We start from the raw sequence: 14954 nt of genomic DNA, 5'->3' as shown, positions 1-14954 counted from the left end.
TTTCCCCCAGCAAGTTTGGGGGAGTACAACACCCCTTTAGACCTGCATCAAGCCTCCATGTCACATTTTAGGCAGTTTTCAGTGTCGGCTTTGATGCTTAAAAGGTAAGATCAGGTGTTCAAATGCTAATGGTGTACCAGTGCTTACGCCGAGCTCTGTTACACCAGACATGACAGTGTGGAGCCTGTGGCCGGCTCCTTCGGATTTGTGATATATATTAGGCTTTTTGTAAATGTGATACTATGTTCTTAGAGATGTCAAGGAGATAAATCTATATTTCGGGTAAATATCTGTAGAAAATATAGTTTTAATTTGGATATGTTTTAGTTTGTAGCTATATTGCCCTGTGTTAGATGATTGGAGGAAGGGACAGATCCAGCTAAGTAAGTTTGTAAATAACAATGTAAAGGTGATGAATAGAATCTCCAAACACAGTGGAATCAATTTAAAATAAGCTGTTCCTGATCCCATAGCTGCCACTGTATTTTGAAGTTAATTTGTATTACTAACGGATATTTCAGGCAAACAATAAGATTATAAACTTATCTAGGCAGGGCCCTACTCACATCTTATTTCTGCAAATCCAAATTGCTACCTTTTATGTCATACTTACATGGTGCACAGCACTGTGATTTATGATGGCATTATATAAATCAATAAATAATGGAAAAATTATAAGCTATTACAACTTTTTAGCATTACCACTGAAAGTCGTCTGATTATGGAATGTTTTCACAAGCTCTCACTATTTGAAGTGCTATCTCAATTGCTTCATAAAGGATCTTTTTATTTTCTCGTAGCCCAGGATTCATTCTTTTGCTGGCTTCCAGTACATGTATCACTATCTCAGGGTACCATCAATCTGGCTTTATGCACCTTAAGAGCTAGTAAATTGAGCTGTAATTGAAGATTTCTATCTCCTCCATTTACAGTTTGTCGCGTTTCCAGTTACAGTCTTTTAAATTGTGATGCTAAGAAAACCAGTTATGTATATACATATGTACACACGCTATCTACCCCTGTGCAAAGAGCTAAACTTGCACTATGCCAAGCATCATTCTTATGCAAATAGCCTTCTTACTAGTTACTAATGTTTTACTGTTTACAAAGAGGAGCAAAAAAACCCAAAAAATAAAACCATGACACTACGTTAGACATACTGTGCTTTACTGGTTTTTTTTTTTTTGCTAGTGTCCTGGGGTTTTTAGGGTGTTCTGTAGCGATATGTAGAGGAAACATGGCAAGGTGGCAGCTATCCCATTTGGTTTAAAGGTTCTGGGCTATGCTGCTTGTGTGAGTGTCTTACATTCAATTCTGATATATATATATATATAATATATATATATATATTTTTTTTTTATTATTTCTTTCCTGTGGGTGGACCTTTTTGTGTTTCATTTTCCATACAGTCTATTTTGTGTTGGACTGGACAGGCTGTAGCACACGGAGTTGATGTTGTAATCTGCTTCCTATATATGTTGGCGCTAAATAGCTGAGACATTTGGTTAAGCTAAAAAAAAACTATTACCGTCCCACTTATGCACATTCATGGTTATTTAACTTAACTTAAAATGTCGACCTCAAAAAAAAACAACCCAAAAAAACGACGCATCCACTTTTAAGATCTAAGAGATCATTCATTATTTCTAAAATATGAGACTGTTATCAAATTTTAATCTTTTGTTGTGTTCTTATGTTTTTATTTTTAGTCTTCAGAACCATGCCAGTATTGTTTTTGTGGTTGTACCAAAATCCAGGAGAAAACCGAAGAAAATTGTAAGAAGAAAGAAAATGGTGAAAAGCTGAGTGTGCCCAAAATATTTTTTGGTACCCGAACACATAAGCAGATAGCCCAGATTACTAAGGAGTTGCGGAGGACGGCCTATTCTGGCGTCCGTATGACTATTCTGTCTAGCAGAGATCACACATGTGTCCACCCGGAGATTCACAGTAACAGAAATGAAAAATGCAAGGAGCTTCTAGATGCCAAAGATGTAAGTAGTTTTGAAGATATTTGGGGGGGGGGGCAGCCAAAACCTAGCCTTGGGTTTGTGTCTGAAGCCATTGTAACTTTTATAGAAAAAGTGCTTCACTTTGGTGTCAGAAGGGGTTTTCCTCTTAGGGTCCCGTAGGGTTTTTCATTATGCTAAAACTTAAAATTCACCTAGTTTGTAAAAACATTTTGTTCACTGGACATCATTAGGAATAAATGCTGGCGTCCTATGTTTATAACAGATACATTTTTATTCACCTGTGTAAACAACTTTAGAAAATTGAAAGTACTTGCATGCCTCCCTGTAGCTTTTTAAGGCTATATATAAAATAGGATGATAAAAGTGCTGCTTTATCTAGACTTTCTTTTCTAACCTTCCTAAATACTTAAGGTAAGTTATGTACTGCTCTTGTATACATGTTAAATAAATGCATTCCTGTTTTACAATAGTGTACCCTTTTTCTCTAATTTCCCGATCAAAACCTTCCATTGGGGCCACTGAGTTTGTTCCCTCTACACTTTGCTTCTCTGCCAGCCTTCATTTTTTTAAATGTCACGAGATGCATGTGCTTCCAGTCTTAATGGGGATTGGGGGTGGTTGTAGCAGGTCAGACTCCTGTGATGTAACTGATATTAACCAGCTCCTCGTTTTGGTGGTTATGTTACCTGAAATGTGTTGTAGGGATATGAATCTATAGTATTTTGGTTTTTCTACTGGTTTATTAATTGATTTTCAATCAATATCTGAAGTATACAATGGTCCATTCGTTAAAAAACAAAACAGAGTTAGTTAACTGGAAAAGTCAGTTGGATTCCATGATCACTGCTTCCTATTTAAAAACTTGGAAATGTAATGCTCCTGTGTTGGAAAATGTCCCGACACTCCCATTAAGGAAGAATGCATATTAAAGTACTCTGTGAGTACTTTTAATACGCATTCTTCAAAATAGAAAACATAAAATGAAAGACTTACTTGACCTAGAAGTTGCAGCCCTGTTGCTGAAACTGGACTCCTCTTCCACAGTTTCCTCCATATTTTGTCTTCTTGAAGCAGTAACTTGTTCTGCTAATAAATTTTTGTTTTATATAAACAAGGTATGCAACAGCAAAATCATTTACAATACAAAACTGTGCCCATATTACCTTGCGAGTTATACTAATATTCATTATTATATAAGTTTTGCTATAGTGTGCTGTCAGCCTATTTATCAACAATTACATTGTTGTACTGACCCTCTTAGCAGGCAACATTTTATATATGTGAACTGAATTCTGAATAGCCCCTGCCAGTTCTCCGTGATCTCAGATTCATCCATATGAGAAGTATAGAATGCACCCTGTTTCTGTAGAGCTAAGACAGACAATTTAAGTGATAGATTCCTAAAAATGAATATAAAATAGTCAAAGAGCCATGACAATCTTATTTCTAAGATTTGCTCTTTCAGTTTTCCATCCCTGGCTTGTACAAAACATGTACTCTATATTGGTAATGTATGTAGGTGTTTCATTTGGTTGTAAACTGAAAGAAGGTGATGTTACTTGAAAAAGCACTTTTACTATATTGTCATGTTAAACTTGGAAGTGAATGAGGCAGATCCTTTCATTCCTTTTTTAAAGACAGACGATATCCAGTGACTTGTGTAACAAGGGTGTCAGATGTCCTGTTTCATAGAAGCTCCTGTGTCACTGCTAATACATTTTACATTTGTAATCTCACCTCTTCAGAAACTCGTGCTCACCATCAAATAATAATAATTTCCACCTGTCTCCCATTCCAGCAGGAATTAGCTTTCAGGTGCAGCCACCTTATGGTTACAAGGCGTCAAGAAGGAAGACACACCGGCAAACTTTGTTGATGCAGTCACCTTTAGCACTATAGCCTATGTTGTACCAAAGGAGGCACGGTTTATGCGTTTTTCAGATATAACTGTGTAGTAACAAATTCTATGGCCTTAATATCAACTTTTTGCTGGATTTGTGTAAAGCTTCTTGTGAACCTTTCGCTGTTTATTAGTGATCCCATGTAGGTTGTTTAGGCTATATATATATAGAGAGAATTGGTTAGTGAAATGTAACAGTTTTATTGAATTTGGACTTCTAGTTTGTCACATTTGGGGCAGTAGCTGGTTGTACTGATGTACAACTGAGTCTGATGCTGAGGGTTTTTTAAACCGGCATGTCCAGATGGGGAAGTTTTAATATAGGAAGCTACTGGTAATGTTTTCTCTACTGTGTATTTGGTGACGACCAATCGTGCAGATCCCAAGAACAGGAGGTTAGTATGGCTGATTCCATGATATACACATAAAGGGAGTTTCTGTTAAAGGCTGTTTATTAAGTGTTAAGGGGGCAAGTTTAATAAGATGTTATTAGGTTGTCAGGTTATGTGCCTTTATGTAGCATTAGAGTCAGGGGCGTGTGGAAACCACAGGGCTCTGGGCCCTCTGACTTCACAAGCAACATGTTACACAATGCAACCTTTGCCCCTATAACAGCTTATCAGCACCATCTTTGTTCACAAACCATTTGTCTGTGCCTTCTTTGCCCCCAAACAGCTTGCCAGTGCCCCTTATCAGCCTACTTTTGCCATCTTTGCTCCCAAACATCCTGCCTGTGCTGTTGTTGCCACCAAACAGCTTGTCAGTGCCTCTGAATACCCTGGCTGTGACATCTTTGCCTCCGAACACCTTGTCTGTGTCATCTCTATCCCACCTAACACATTCATGCTCACATACACACTCATGTTAGCACACACATATACATACATCCTCATTCTAACATGCAATCATAATACCTTTCCACTCATTAGCTTGCTCGCTAACTCCCTCCCAAATCGGACCATCCCTTTGTGAACAATTTCAATGAACTGTCACAGGAAAGCAAGCACACAGGGAGGTCATGCTATGTGACTCCATGGCAAAAGCAAGGCTGCTTCCCCAGGTTGCAAGCAGTATTATTTTCCATTTTTTATTTTTGTATATCCTAATGGGCTTTTTGCCACAGATTATAAGGACATACTGGTACATCCTAAGGGAAATGACAGCATATATTTTAAGTGAAGCGATTGGGTTGAAACTGTAACTTTCCTTTAAACTCTATTTTCAGTGAAGGCTAGACGTATTTTATAAAGCACTTTTTAAAATAGTGAATGACACTGATGCAAAACATACCTGTTCAGTAAGAAACACATCTGAGCAGTGATTCATATGTCAGAAACCAGCTTGCTTGAGACCAGCACACATAAAGAAAGGCAGCTATGTCATCAAAAATATACTTTGTGGGTTTTTTTATCATCAAAAGAATACTAACGCACAAATAGGTTATAAAGTAACATTCCTGTATTGTAGCTCTTGAAAATTCCTTTTGCTTATATATTTTTTCCTCCTTTTATAATACAAGGCATGACATCTTAACCTTTTTATTTGCACAACATTATCACTTTTCCAAACCGTTGCCTCTGTTTTGCATTATAAGTCCTTGTTCACCTTACAAGCTGAACAGAGTGCCCTATTAAACGACAGCCTTTTATTTAAAAAAATGTATCCTGCAGGCTAGCAGTGATATAAATGGACAAGGGAAAAATCCATTACTTGGTACTTAGAAGGTGCTGCATTGTATACATGCTGTAAAATAAATTACTTACCTTCCTTCCTCACTGGCAGGAAAGTGCCCCCATAGAAATCAGTGGGAGGGTTTTCTGCACCCACGTGTGGGTGGGTCGTGTTAAACTCCACTAGGAATCTGATGCGAGTCAGCGATGGAGCGTATGCACGGATGAGTAGGAGATGTGTTTGGCCTAATGCTCCTGCAAACCAAGGAACTGAAATACTGTTTGCAATATGTCAGGACACTTGTTATTTCCAGGTGTGAAGGTTAGATTCAATGTAAAAAATAAATTCCCAGACAGGGTGGTGGATCAGTGGAATGGTCACCCAGCAGACGTGACAAAAGTTAATACACTGAAGATTATTAGCATGTATGGTATAAAGATAGTGTTAACAGTAACATAGGTCAGGACGCATAGTACATAGTAGACACAAGTTCGTTGTCTTTCAGGTGGTAAAAACAATTGTCAGAGTAAATGGTTCTGCAGTCCTTAAAAGCATTATGATTGGCTTTACTCAATAGACGGGATCATTTCCTTTTTTTTTATGTTCTGTACGTTAAATTGTAACTATACATTTTGATACCCTGTTTATACTTATTAACGTTTAGACAGATCATTGAAACAAAAGTGATTTGAAAAACAAAAATCCCCAGCTATAAATAGTTAAAATTAAATGCTATTAAAGTGACATTTCCCTTTAACTCTCTGCATTATTCTCGTACAGTTCATTCTTCATTTTTTCCTTGTCTGATCAGCAGGTGAAGAGTTAAATCTCTGCATGATTTAAAGTGGTGTGCTGGAGTGTTTTGGTTTATGGCAAAGTGAAAGCAGCATATGAGCAAACATGGCCCCAATCCCCCCGGACTGTTAAATCATCCTTGCATTTCCTTCATTGATTTGGGAATCTTAAAATGTTTATAGGAACTTTATGGAGCCCCTAGGACATTTCAACACAAAGACGTCTTGGGTTATAACCACATTTCTGGCAGTGCCTGCAAAAGCTCTTTAAATCTAGCTGAATGTCCTCTTGCAAAATGCAGCCAATTGACAGGGCATCTGCTAACAGATTCTCTTTTCTAGAACATAAGCTACTTACAGTAACCTGTTCTTCGGAGCCAAGGCAATATGAAGGTTGAATTCTCATCTACAGGAATGATTTAAAGGGCCCTCCTGCTCCAGGATATCCTGCCTTCGGATACAGATCCATTAATAGTTGGAGGCGTGCAACAAAAATATGTTAACCCCATTATTGATTTTAAGTTATAGTTCATGTAACTGTAGTTCCCAAAAAGAATTCACCTGGACCACTTACACCCAAAATATATTTGGTAGAAAGGCTGCTGTTATGGTGACTCTTAATTAAATATGATTATGTTTTTTGTTTTTCTTTTTAAATTTATATATACACATTTTGCCGCTGGCACATCAATAGTTAACTTAGTTTCTGGAGGTATACTTTGCATTAAAGATTTGACTCCACTCCGGTTTGCCCAAGAATATTTAGTTTGTTGATAGTTTGTGTCCTGACGTAATTATGACTGCAATGTAAGCACATCAGTCAATATAGTGTTATCGGCACATTTTTAAGTTCTACTTAATCCATATATTTAAACCATATTTTTCAGTAGAAAGGAAGTAACTCATATACTAATTTTTTTATTTTTTTATTTTTTTTTATTTTTACATTTTAGGGACAGACTTGCCGTTACTACCATGGCGCACAAAAAATGAGCGAGCAGCCTGTGCTTCAATACAGGCTAGGAATGAATCAGGCATGGGACATTGAAGAATTGGTAGGAATGGGCAAAAGGCTGCGTGCATGCGCTTACTTCGCTGCACGTGAGCTGATGAAAGAAGCAGACATCGTGTTCTGTCCTTACAACTATCTGCTGGACTCACAGATTAGGGAAAGTGTAAGTATAGCTTTGTAGAAAAGTGATTTAAGATGCTGTGTGCCAATTCTTTCTCCACGTTGGATTACAGTCACTTCTAAATTTCAGTCAGTGTATGTGCAGTTTTGTTAATGTTGTTAAATACATTCTTAAGCATTTTAATATGCATGTTAACACAAATAGCTAATCAGCCAATCACACGGCAACAACCCAATGCATTTAGTCATGTAGACATGGTCAAGACAACTTGCTGAAGTTCAAACCGAGCATCAGAATGGGGAAGAAAAGGGACTTAAGTGAATTTGATTGTGGCATGGTTGTTGGTGCCATACTGGGTGTTCTGAGTATTTCAGAAACTGCAAATTTACTAGGATTTTCACGCACAACCATCCCTAGGGTTTACAGAGAATGGTCCAAAAAGAGAGAACCTCCAGTGTGCGGCAGTTGTGTGGACAAAAATGCCTGGTGGATTTCAGAGAAGAATGGACAGACTGGTTCACAGCAACAGTAACTCAAATAACCACTTGTTACAACCAAGGTATGCAGAATACCATCTCTGAACGCACAACACGTCGAACCTTGAAGCAGATGAGCTACACCAGCAGAAGACCACAGCGGGTGCCACTCCTGTCGGCTAAGAACAGGAAATTGAGGCTACAATTTGCACAGGCTCACCAAAATTGGATAATGGAAGACTGGAAGAACGTTGACTGGACTCATGAGTCTGGATTTCAGCTGTGACATTCAGATGGCAGGATCAGACTTTGACGTAAACAACATGAAAGCATGGATTCATCCTGCTTTGTATCAATGGATCAGGCTGGTGGTGGCGGTGTATTGGTGTGGGGGACATTTTCTTGGCACACTTTGGGCCCCTTAGTACCAATTGAGCATTGTTTAAACACAACGGCCTACCTGAGTATTGTTGCTGACCATGTCCATCCCTTTATGACCGCAGTGTACCCATCTTCTGATGGCTACTTCCAGCAGGATAATGCGCTATGTCACAAAGCTCACATCATCTCCAGCTGGTTTCTTGAACATGACAATGAGTTCACTGTACTCCAATGGCCTCCACATTCACCAGATCTCATTCCAATAGAGCACTTTTGGGATGTGGTGAAACGGGAGATTTTCATCATGGATGTACAGCCGACAAATCTGCAGCAACTACATGATGCCATCATGTCCATATGGACCAATATCTCTGAGGAATGTTTCCAGCACCTTGTAGAAAGAATGCCACTAGCAAGGTGTACATAATAAAGTGGCCAGTGAATGTATATGACAGCTAGTATTCCCCTTCAACAGAATTGCCCTTCTCGCCATGCATTTGCCTCTTTTGCCTACTTGTTTGGCAAGACGTGCGGGTGCCGGGAACTCTGATCTCTGACAGCCGGGGAAGGTCTGCGCGATGAACGCAGACAACCCCCGCTGCTAGCCACACCTCCTTCCGGCTGCAGCGTAAGTTGTCTACGCGAATCGCTACACCGGGGACTCAGAAGCACCAGTAAGTGGGGCGGGGGGGGGGGGGAGACAGGAGGATCCAGGTCCCCTGCAGCTGCGGGGGATCTGGATCTTAGTCGTCTCATAGTCAGACCTATTTGAGGTCTGATTATAAGACGACCCCGATTATAAGAGCATTTGCTCTGAAAAAACCTTGTCTTATAATCGAGCAAATACGGTACTTACATCATACTTAACCCCTTCACGAGAAAGCCTGTACATGTACAGGCTCACAATGCATTGTCATTAAGGGATTTAAAGACAACCTGTTGTCCTTAAAGGGTTAATTTGCATTCTTAATTGGCACAGCTACTGTCTACTTCCTTTTCAGTACCGTTTCACTCGTTACCCCAATCATTTCATCCTTTAGGACAGAAATGTGATCTCCACCCCTAGCAACAAGATAGCTTTATTTTATTATATATTCTCCCATGTTGAACCCACAGAAACAGGCCATGGATTTATTTTCCTGCTTTGCTGGCATCTGATTGAAAGCCCATTAAAAGATCTTAATCTGCAGCAATGAATCATACCATGTAATTTATTTTCTCCTAGATGGATATCTGTTTGGAAAATCAAGTGGTCATCTTAGATGAAGCTCACAATATTGAAGATTGTGCTCGGGAGTCGGCCAGTTACAGAGTTACAGATGCACAGCTAACTTTTGCACGAGATGAAATTGACAGTATGGTGAATCATGGCATCAGAGTCAATGAACATGAGCCTTTAAGGGCTGTATGTTACAGTCTGTCAAAGTAAGTCTGCAATTAGGGACATGTCATTTTCATTCACAATTTTGAGTTAATTACATGGATAAACACTGCAACCACACATTTTTATTTAAATGAACTGTCAGAAATTCAAGCCTGTGTATATCAAAACTAGCACATGCCTCTAGAAGAAAAAATCATGTATTCATGCGGTAAAGAGCAGACAGTTTAATCTGGATATTGTGCTGGCTGCTAGGTAGTTAGTCAATTGTGAGATTATTATAAATATATACATTTTTACATGGACATGTTAATACACAGTGTACCGCTAAAATATCTTTATTTCTAGGATATTTTCTTCATTTTGTATAAATCATTTTATTTGAGCTTACTTGGCTTGATGAAAAAGAGAAACAAACAAAACTTGTGTAGCTTTTTTCATGGGGAAGAATCATAAGCCGCTTCATTGTTTTCTTTGGGCTAGGATGGTCAGGTGTCAAAATTCCAAAGCGAACGATACGCACCTCCAAAATGTGGCCTTTTACCCCCAAAGAACCAGACAAACCTATGCATGGGGAGTATTACTGTATTCAGGAGATGTTGCTGGACACATATTGGGTTGTTGTTTGCCCTTGGTATACCAGGAGCGGCAAATTCATACTTGAAGTACACCTACTACCAAAAACTTTTACAATGGCTGGTGGTAGAAATAGTGCCTGGAAATAGTTAAAATACTAGCATTTGAAATATCTTGGGATGTCTGGTTTTCCAAAAATATGATTTGATGGGGGAAATTGAATTGGCCGGCTACAAAGATGCCTGAAATAGGAAATGGAAGCAGAATGACCAGACTTGAAAAATGGTTTTAAAATAGCAATATGCTACCTGTACTTATTGCACTATAACTTGTAAAAAAAAAAGAAGTAACAAAGAAACTCGCAAAAATATAAAAACATTGGGTATTTTTAAACTCAGGACAAATATAAGAATCTATTAGGGTTTGTTTCCATTAGCTTTTGTAGAGTAAAAGCTTTTTCAAATAAAAGCAGAAAAAGGTTTTTGATTTTCACGTTTTAATTTTTCAATAGTAAATTAGATGATATGATCAAAATAATGGTGTCTAAAGAAAGCCTTTCTTGTCCTTAAGAAAGAAAGAAAAAAATATAATTTGCGTGAGTTCGGTAAATGAGAGAGGAGAAAATTACAGCAACATCTGTTAGTAGCATCACTACGGGGTTTCGGTTACCTATGTGACTTTTTTTTTTATTTTAATTTTTCATTCAGTATTAAAGTACCAAAGAAACTTTTCATACTGGGCAAAATGCAATGTTGTGCATTACTCAAACATCAGTAGTTTAACCAAGAACATACTGTTATAGCATGTGTATACTGTCAATAACAGCATGTACTGAATACAAAGAAGCAACAGTAATCACATCATACAGTAATCACATCATAGAGTCATAAAAATAGTTTAACAGTTCCATGGGTATAGAAATAGCAGCCTTGCCACCGGAATAACACCTGAAGGGAGGAGGGAATTGATTGGAAAGGGTTATAGCAAAGTCCAAGGACTGAGGTTGTCAGGAGAGTGCGGACTCGGATAAGTCAATGAGACAGTCTCGGACAGTGACCTGTTCCTCTCTCAGGATGAGACCGGACCTGGCAACCACAAAGCATCCTTAACACAACACATTACGTGCCAAGCTTCTTCGATTATATACTGTTTAGTCTGCAAGACTCAGTGATTCAATCATCATTGACCATTTTATTTTTCAGTTGGGTGAAGGAGTGCTCTGATCACCTGGTTGAAAGAGAATATGAATCATCCTATAAAGTATGGAGTGGTAAAGAAATTCTTGAAATTTTCTATCGTATGGGCATAACAAATACAACATTTCCACTTTTGAAGGTACGAATATAAGGAGAACACCTAATATGAGCGCTATGGAATTTGATGGCACTATATAAAACAATAAATAATAATAATAATAATGACAATTTGTGAACATGTGTAAAATAAGACCAATGTAAGTATGCATAGTAATAAAAAGCAGATGTCGCTTTTTCATATGCTACATTTAACAGTTTAGTAAATTAAATAACGTATATGTGGTAAGGTTTAAAGAAAAAAGCATCACTGATCTGAAAATGTACAGAAAAGCATGATACAAATCCTTGATTAACAATAAAAAAACAAAGATACCTCATACGCTATATGGACAAAAACATTGGGACACCTGATACTTACACCAACAGGCGTTTATGATATCACATTCTAAATACATAGACATTAATATGTAAGTGGTTCCCCCTTTTCAGCTATAACAGCTTCCTTTCTTTTGGGAAGTATTTCCACAGAAGATTGGCATTTCTGTGGTAATTTTTGCCCATTCATCCAGTAGAGTATTTGTAAGGTCAGGTGCTGATGTTGGACGGGAAGGCCTGGCTCGCAATCTCCATTCCGGTTTAGTCGAGTTGAGGTTAGGACTTCTGTGCAGTGCAGTCAAGTTCTTCCGCAGCAAACTCATCCAACCATGTCTTTATGGACCTGGGTTTGTTCACTGTCATGCTAGAATAGAAAAGGGTCTTCCTCAAACTGTTCCCACAAAATTGGAAGCATAACATTGTCCAAAATGTCTTGGTATGCTGAAGGGGACGTACCAATTGTTTGTGCACTTATTTTTTCCCGTGTCTCCTCATACAACATATACACCACACGCAATTCAAATAAACACACAAAAAATATGTGGATGAGAGCATCAGATGAACACAATGCAACTTTAATGTGCAGTGTTGTACACCAATGACAAACCAACATGCACTACAGCCAATCAAGGTATGGAGTGCTGAGCTCTTCATAGGATCCTACTTATGATTGCTATAAAAACAGGAGGAATTAAATATACCTGATGCTGACAACAACCATTTTATTGAACATCTCTAAATGCAAACTTTCATATGAGCTAAATCAACATTAAACCAATGTTTACTTACATGTGATTAGGGTATGTTAAAATAGTTATAGGAGAGTTAAAATGTTGATTTACATTGTTAATACTGCCTCTCTTTTTTTTTTTTTTTAATGAGATTTGTTGTAGAGATGTTCATGTCGATATAATTCTTGTAATGTTGCATTCATCCGCTATAATTACGCGGCAGCCAGTTCAAGCAAAAGGAACCTTTCCACCTAAAGGTTTCATTAATTAAACTGAACGGAATGATATGGTTGTCATTATTAAACCATGACAAATTCCGTTTTGCCTTTTTTTTTGTTTTGTTTTGTTTTGTTTTGTTTTTACCTAGGCAAATTTTGCCGCAGTAATTGAAAAAGAGGAAAAGAGACCAATGTTGCATGGACAAGAAAACGTAGTGAAAATTCCTACGCTCAGCCCTCAAACGCAGATGGTGTTGAAGGGGCTTTTCCTAGTGCTGGATTACCTGTTTCGACAGAACAGCAGGTTTGTTAGAAACAGGTGGAAACTGCATTTTGTCACAGGGGTCCTGTAGAATTTTTGGAGAGGCTTAAATCTATTCCACAGTAGTGCCCCTATTTATATGATACATACAGTACCTGCATCCAAAAACCTGCTTTTGTTTATTTTTTTAGATTTGCAGACGATTACAGGATAGCGCTGCAGCAGTCTTATACCTGGGCCACTAAAGAAGATATTCCTGATGAAAACGGATTCTTTGCAAGACCTAGAAACAGGAGAAGTGCTCGGCGCAAGACACTAGTGTATACACTGAATTTCTGGTGCCTCAATCCAGCCGTGGTAACTTGCATTCATTAGCTCTAATCACCTACTGACATTTTTGTTCAATTATATTTATTTTTGACGCTGCCTGTAACAGGATTACCAGGGTTACTTGCAGGTAGCTGTTGGGGAAATACTCTTATGATGCTCAGATGGTGTTTTTCAGGGTGGTTAGTGTTAGTATACAAGGATCTGTCATGGTGGTCAGAACTATAGTTGGTCCACTTTGAGAAGAAAATCTATTTATCTAGTGGATAAAAACAAACCACAAAACAATAATGGAAATTATAGGGTCTCTGAGCTGAGTGGAAAGCCTTAACAGAACATTACAAACAGAAAGCACTGTTGTACTCTTGGGAAGTATAATCAGTCAATGTAAAAATAAAATTGCTAAAAAAACAAACAAATGTAAAAACACGCACACTTACAGATAATCAATACAAAACAATAAACACAAATAGTGACTGAAGCTGCACTGGACCTGATAGTGTCTCACTACTAGCAAAAAAAACAACAAAATACAAAATTGTGGGTAATTAGTATATTAAGTATATACTTATGTGTTATGTGTGTCGATGTTAGCGCTCTATATACCCACAACTTTGTATTTTGCTGTAGCAGGATAGTGTTTGCTGTGATTATGCACTGAATTACATAATTACCATTGAAGAGTAATGTGGACCTGTCGTCTTAAAGAGTTAAAATTAATGACTAGAGTGTAATTTCTTTTACCACAAGCTTTGCTAAATTTATATCTCTTTAGATTAGCCCCACACCTAATCGGAACTAATACAAATATATTAAAAGTATCTGAACAATTTCCTATTTTATCCCTCGTTTTAAGCCACATCTTATTTCTTTGGGGTTACATTAAAAAAAACCTGAATTAAATATTTAAAATAGATAATATAAAAGTGAAGGGATAGATGTTTCTTCACTTTGCATTTGGGTGATTTCATTTATTTTATTTACCCTTCCTCTGACGTTTTCCTTCACAGGAAAGTATTTGTTTAAAAAAAAAAAAAAAAAAAAAGAATATATATATATATATATAATATTGTGAAAAATACTTGAACATATCAAATAATGTAGAATGGTTTACAAACCGCACTGATGGGTGCAAGAAAAGGGCAACTCTGGCCTTTGACGGTAATAAAGAAAGCGACCAGGCTCTTCTGAACAGATAAGTTCATCGTGTGTAGGCACGTTGGTGATTTCTTAGGTTTGCTGTAGGGCTGCAACTAACGATTATTTTCATAATCGATTAGTTGGCCGATTATTTTTTCGATTAATCGGATAAAAAAAATTAAATATTTCATTTATTTTAAATTATTTAAAAAAGTAACATAGGATGTTAAAAACAAACGGCAGAATAAAATTTTTTTCTTGTTTTTATTTCCCCAACCTGCCCCCCAGTTATGTATATTTGAGCCCAGGCTTGCCAAACTGCCCTCCCAGACATGCCACACTGCCCTCCCCACATATGCC

At 37.7% G+C, this 14954-nt stretch overlaps 1 protein-coding gene across 1 annotated transcript in view; it reads left to right on the top strand.

The window, feature by feature from the left end:
• Window positions 1-14954, top strand: part of LOC149286277 (Fanconi anemia group J protein homolog) — a 107703-nt gene that overhangs the window by 23888 nt on the left and 68861 nt on the right. Inside the window, exons 7-12 of the mRNA XM_089494318.1 lie at window positions 1710-1994; window positions 7292-7513; window positions 9554-9753; window positions 11488-11620; window positions 13015-13169; window positions 13319-13484. Coding sequence (XP_089350444.1) covers window positions 1710-1994; window positions 7292-7513; window positions 9554-9753; window positions 11488-11620; window positions 13015-13169; window positions 13319-13484 — 1161 coding nt within the window. The remainder of the gene's footprint in view (window positions 1-1709; window positions 1995-7291; window positions 7514-9553; window positions 9754-11487; window positions 11621-13014; window positions 13170-13318; window positions 13485-14954) is intronic.

The sequence above is a fragment of the Sceloporus occidentalis genome, unplaced genomic scaffold, assembly GCF_023333645.1.
Source record: "Sceloporus occidentalis isolate IW3139 unplaced genomic scaffold, rSceOcc1.0.p SCAF_71, whole genome shotgun sequence".
NCBI lineage: Eukaryota > Metazoa > Chordata > Lepidosauria > Squamata > Phrynosomatidae > Sceloporus > Sceloporus occidentalis.
The sequence above is the reverse complement of the archived record's forward strand: the minus strand, read 5'-3'. Positions and strand labels throughout refer to the sequence as shown.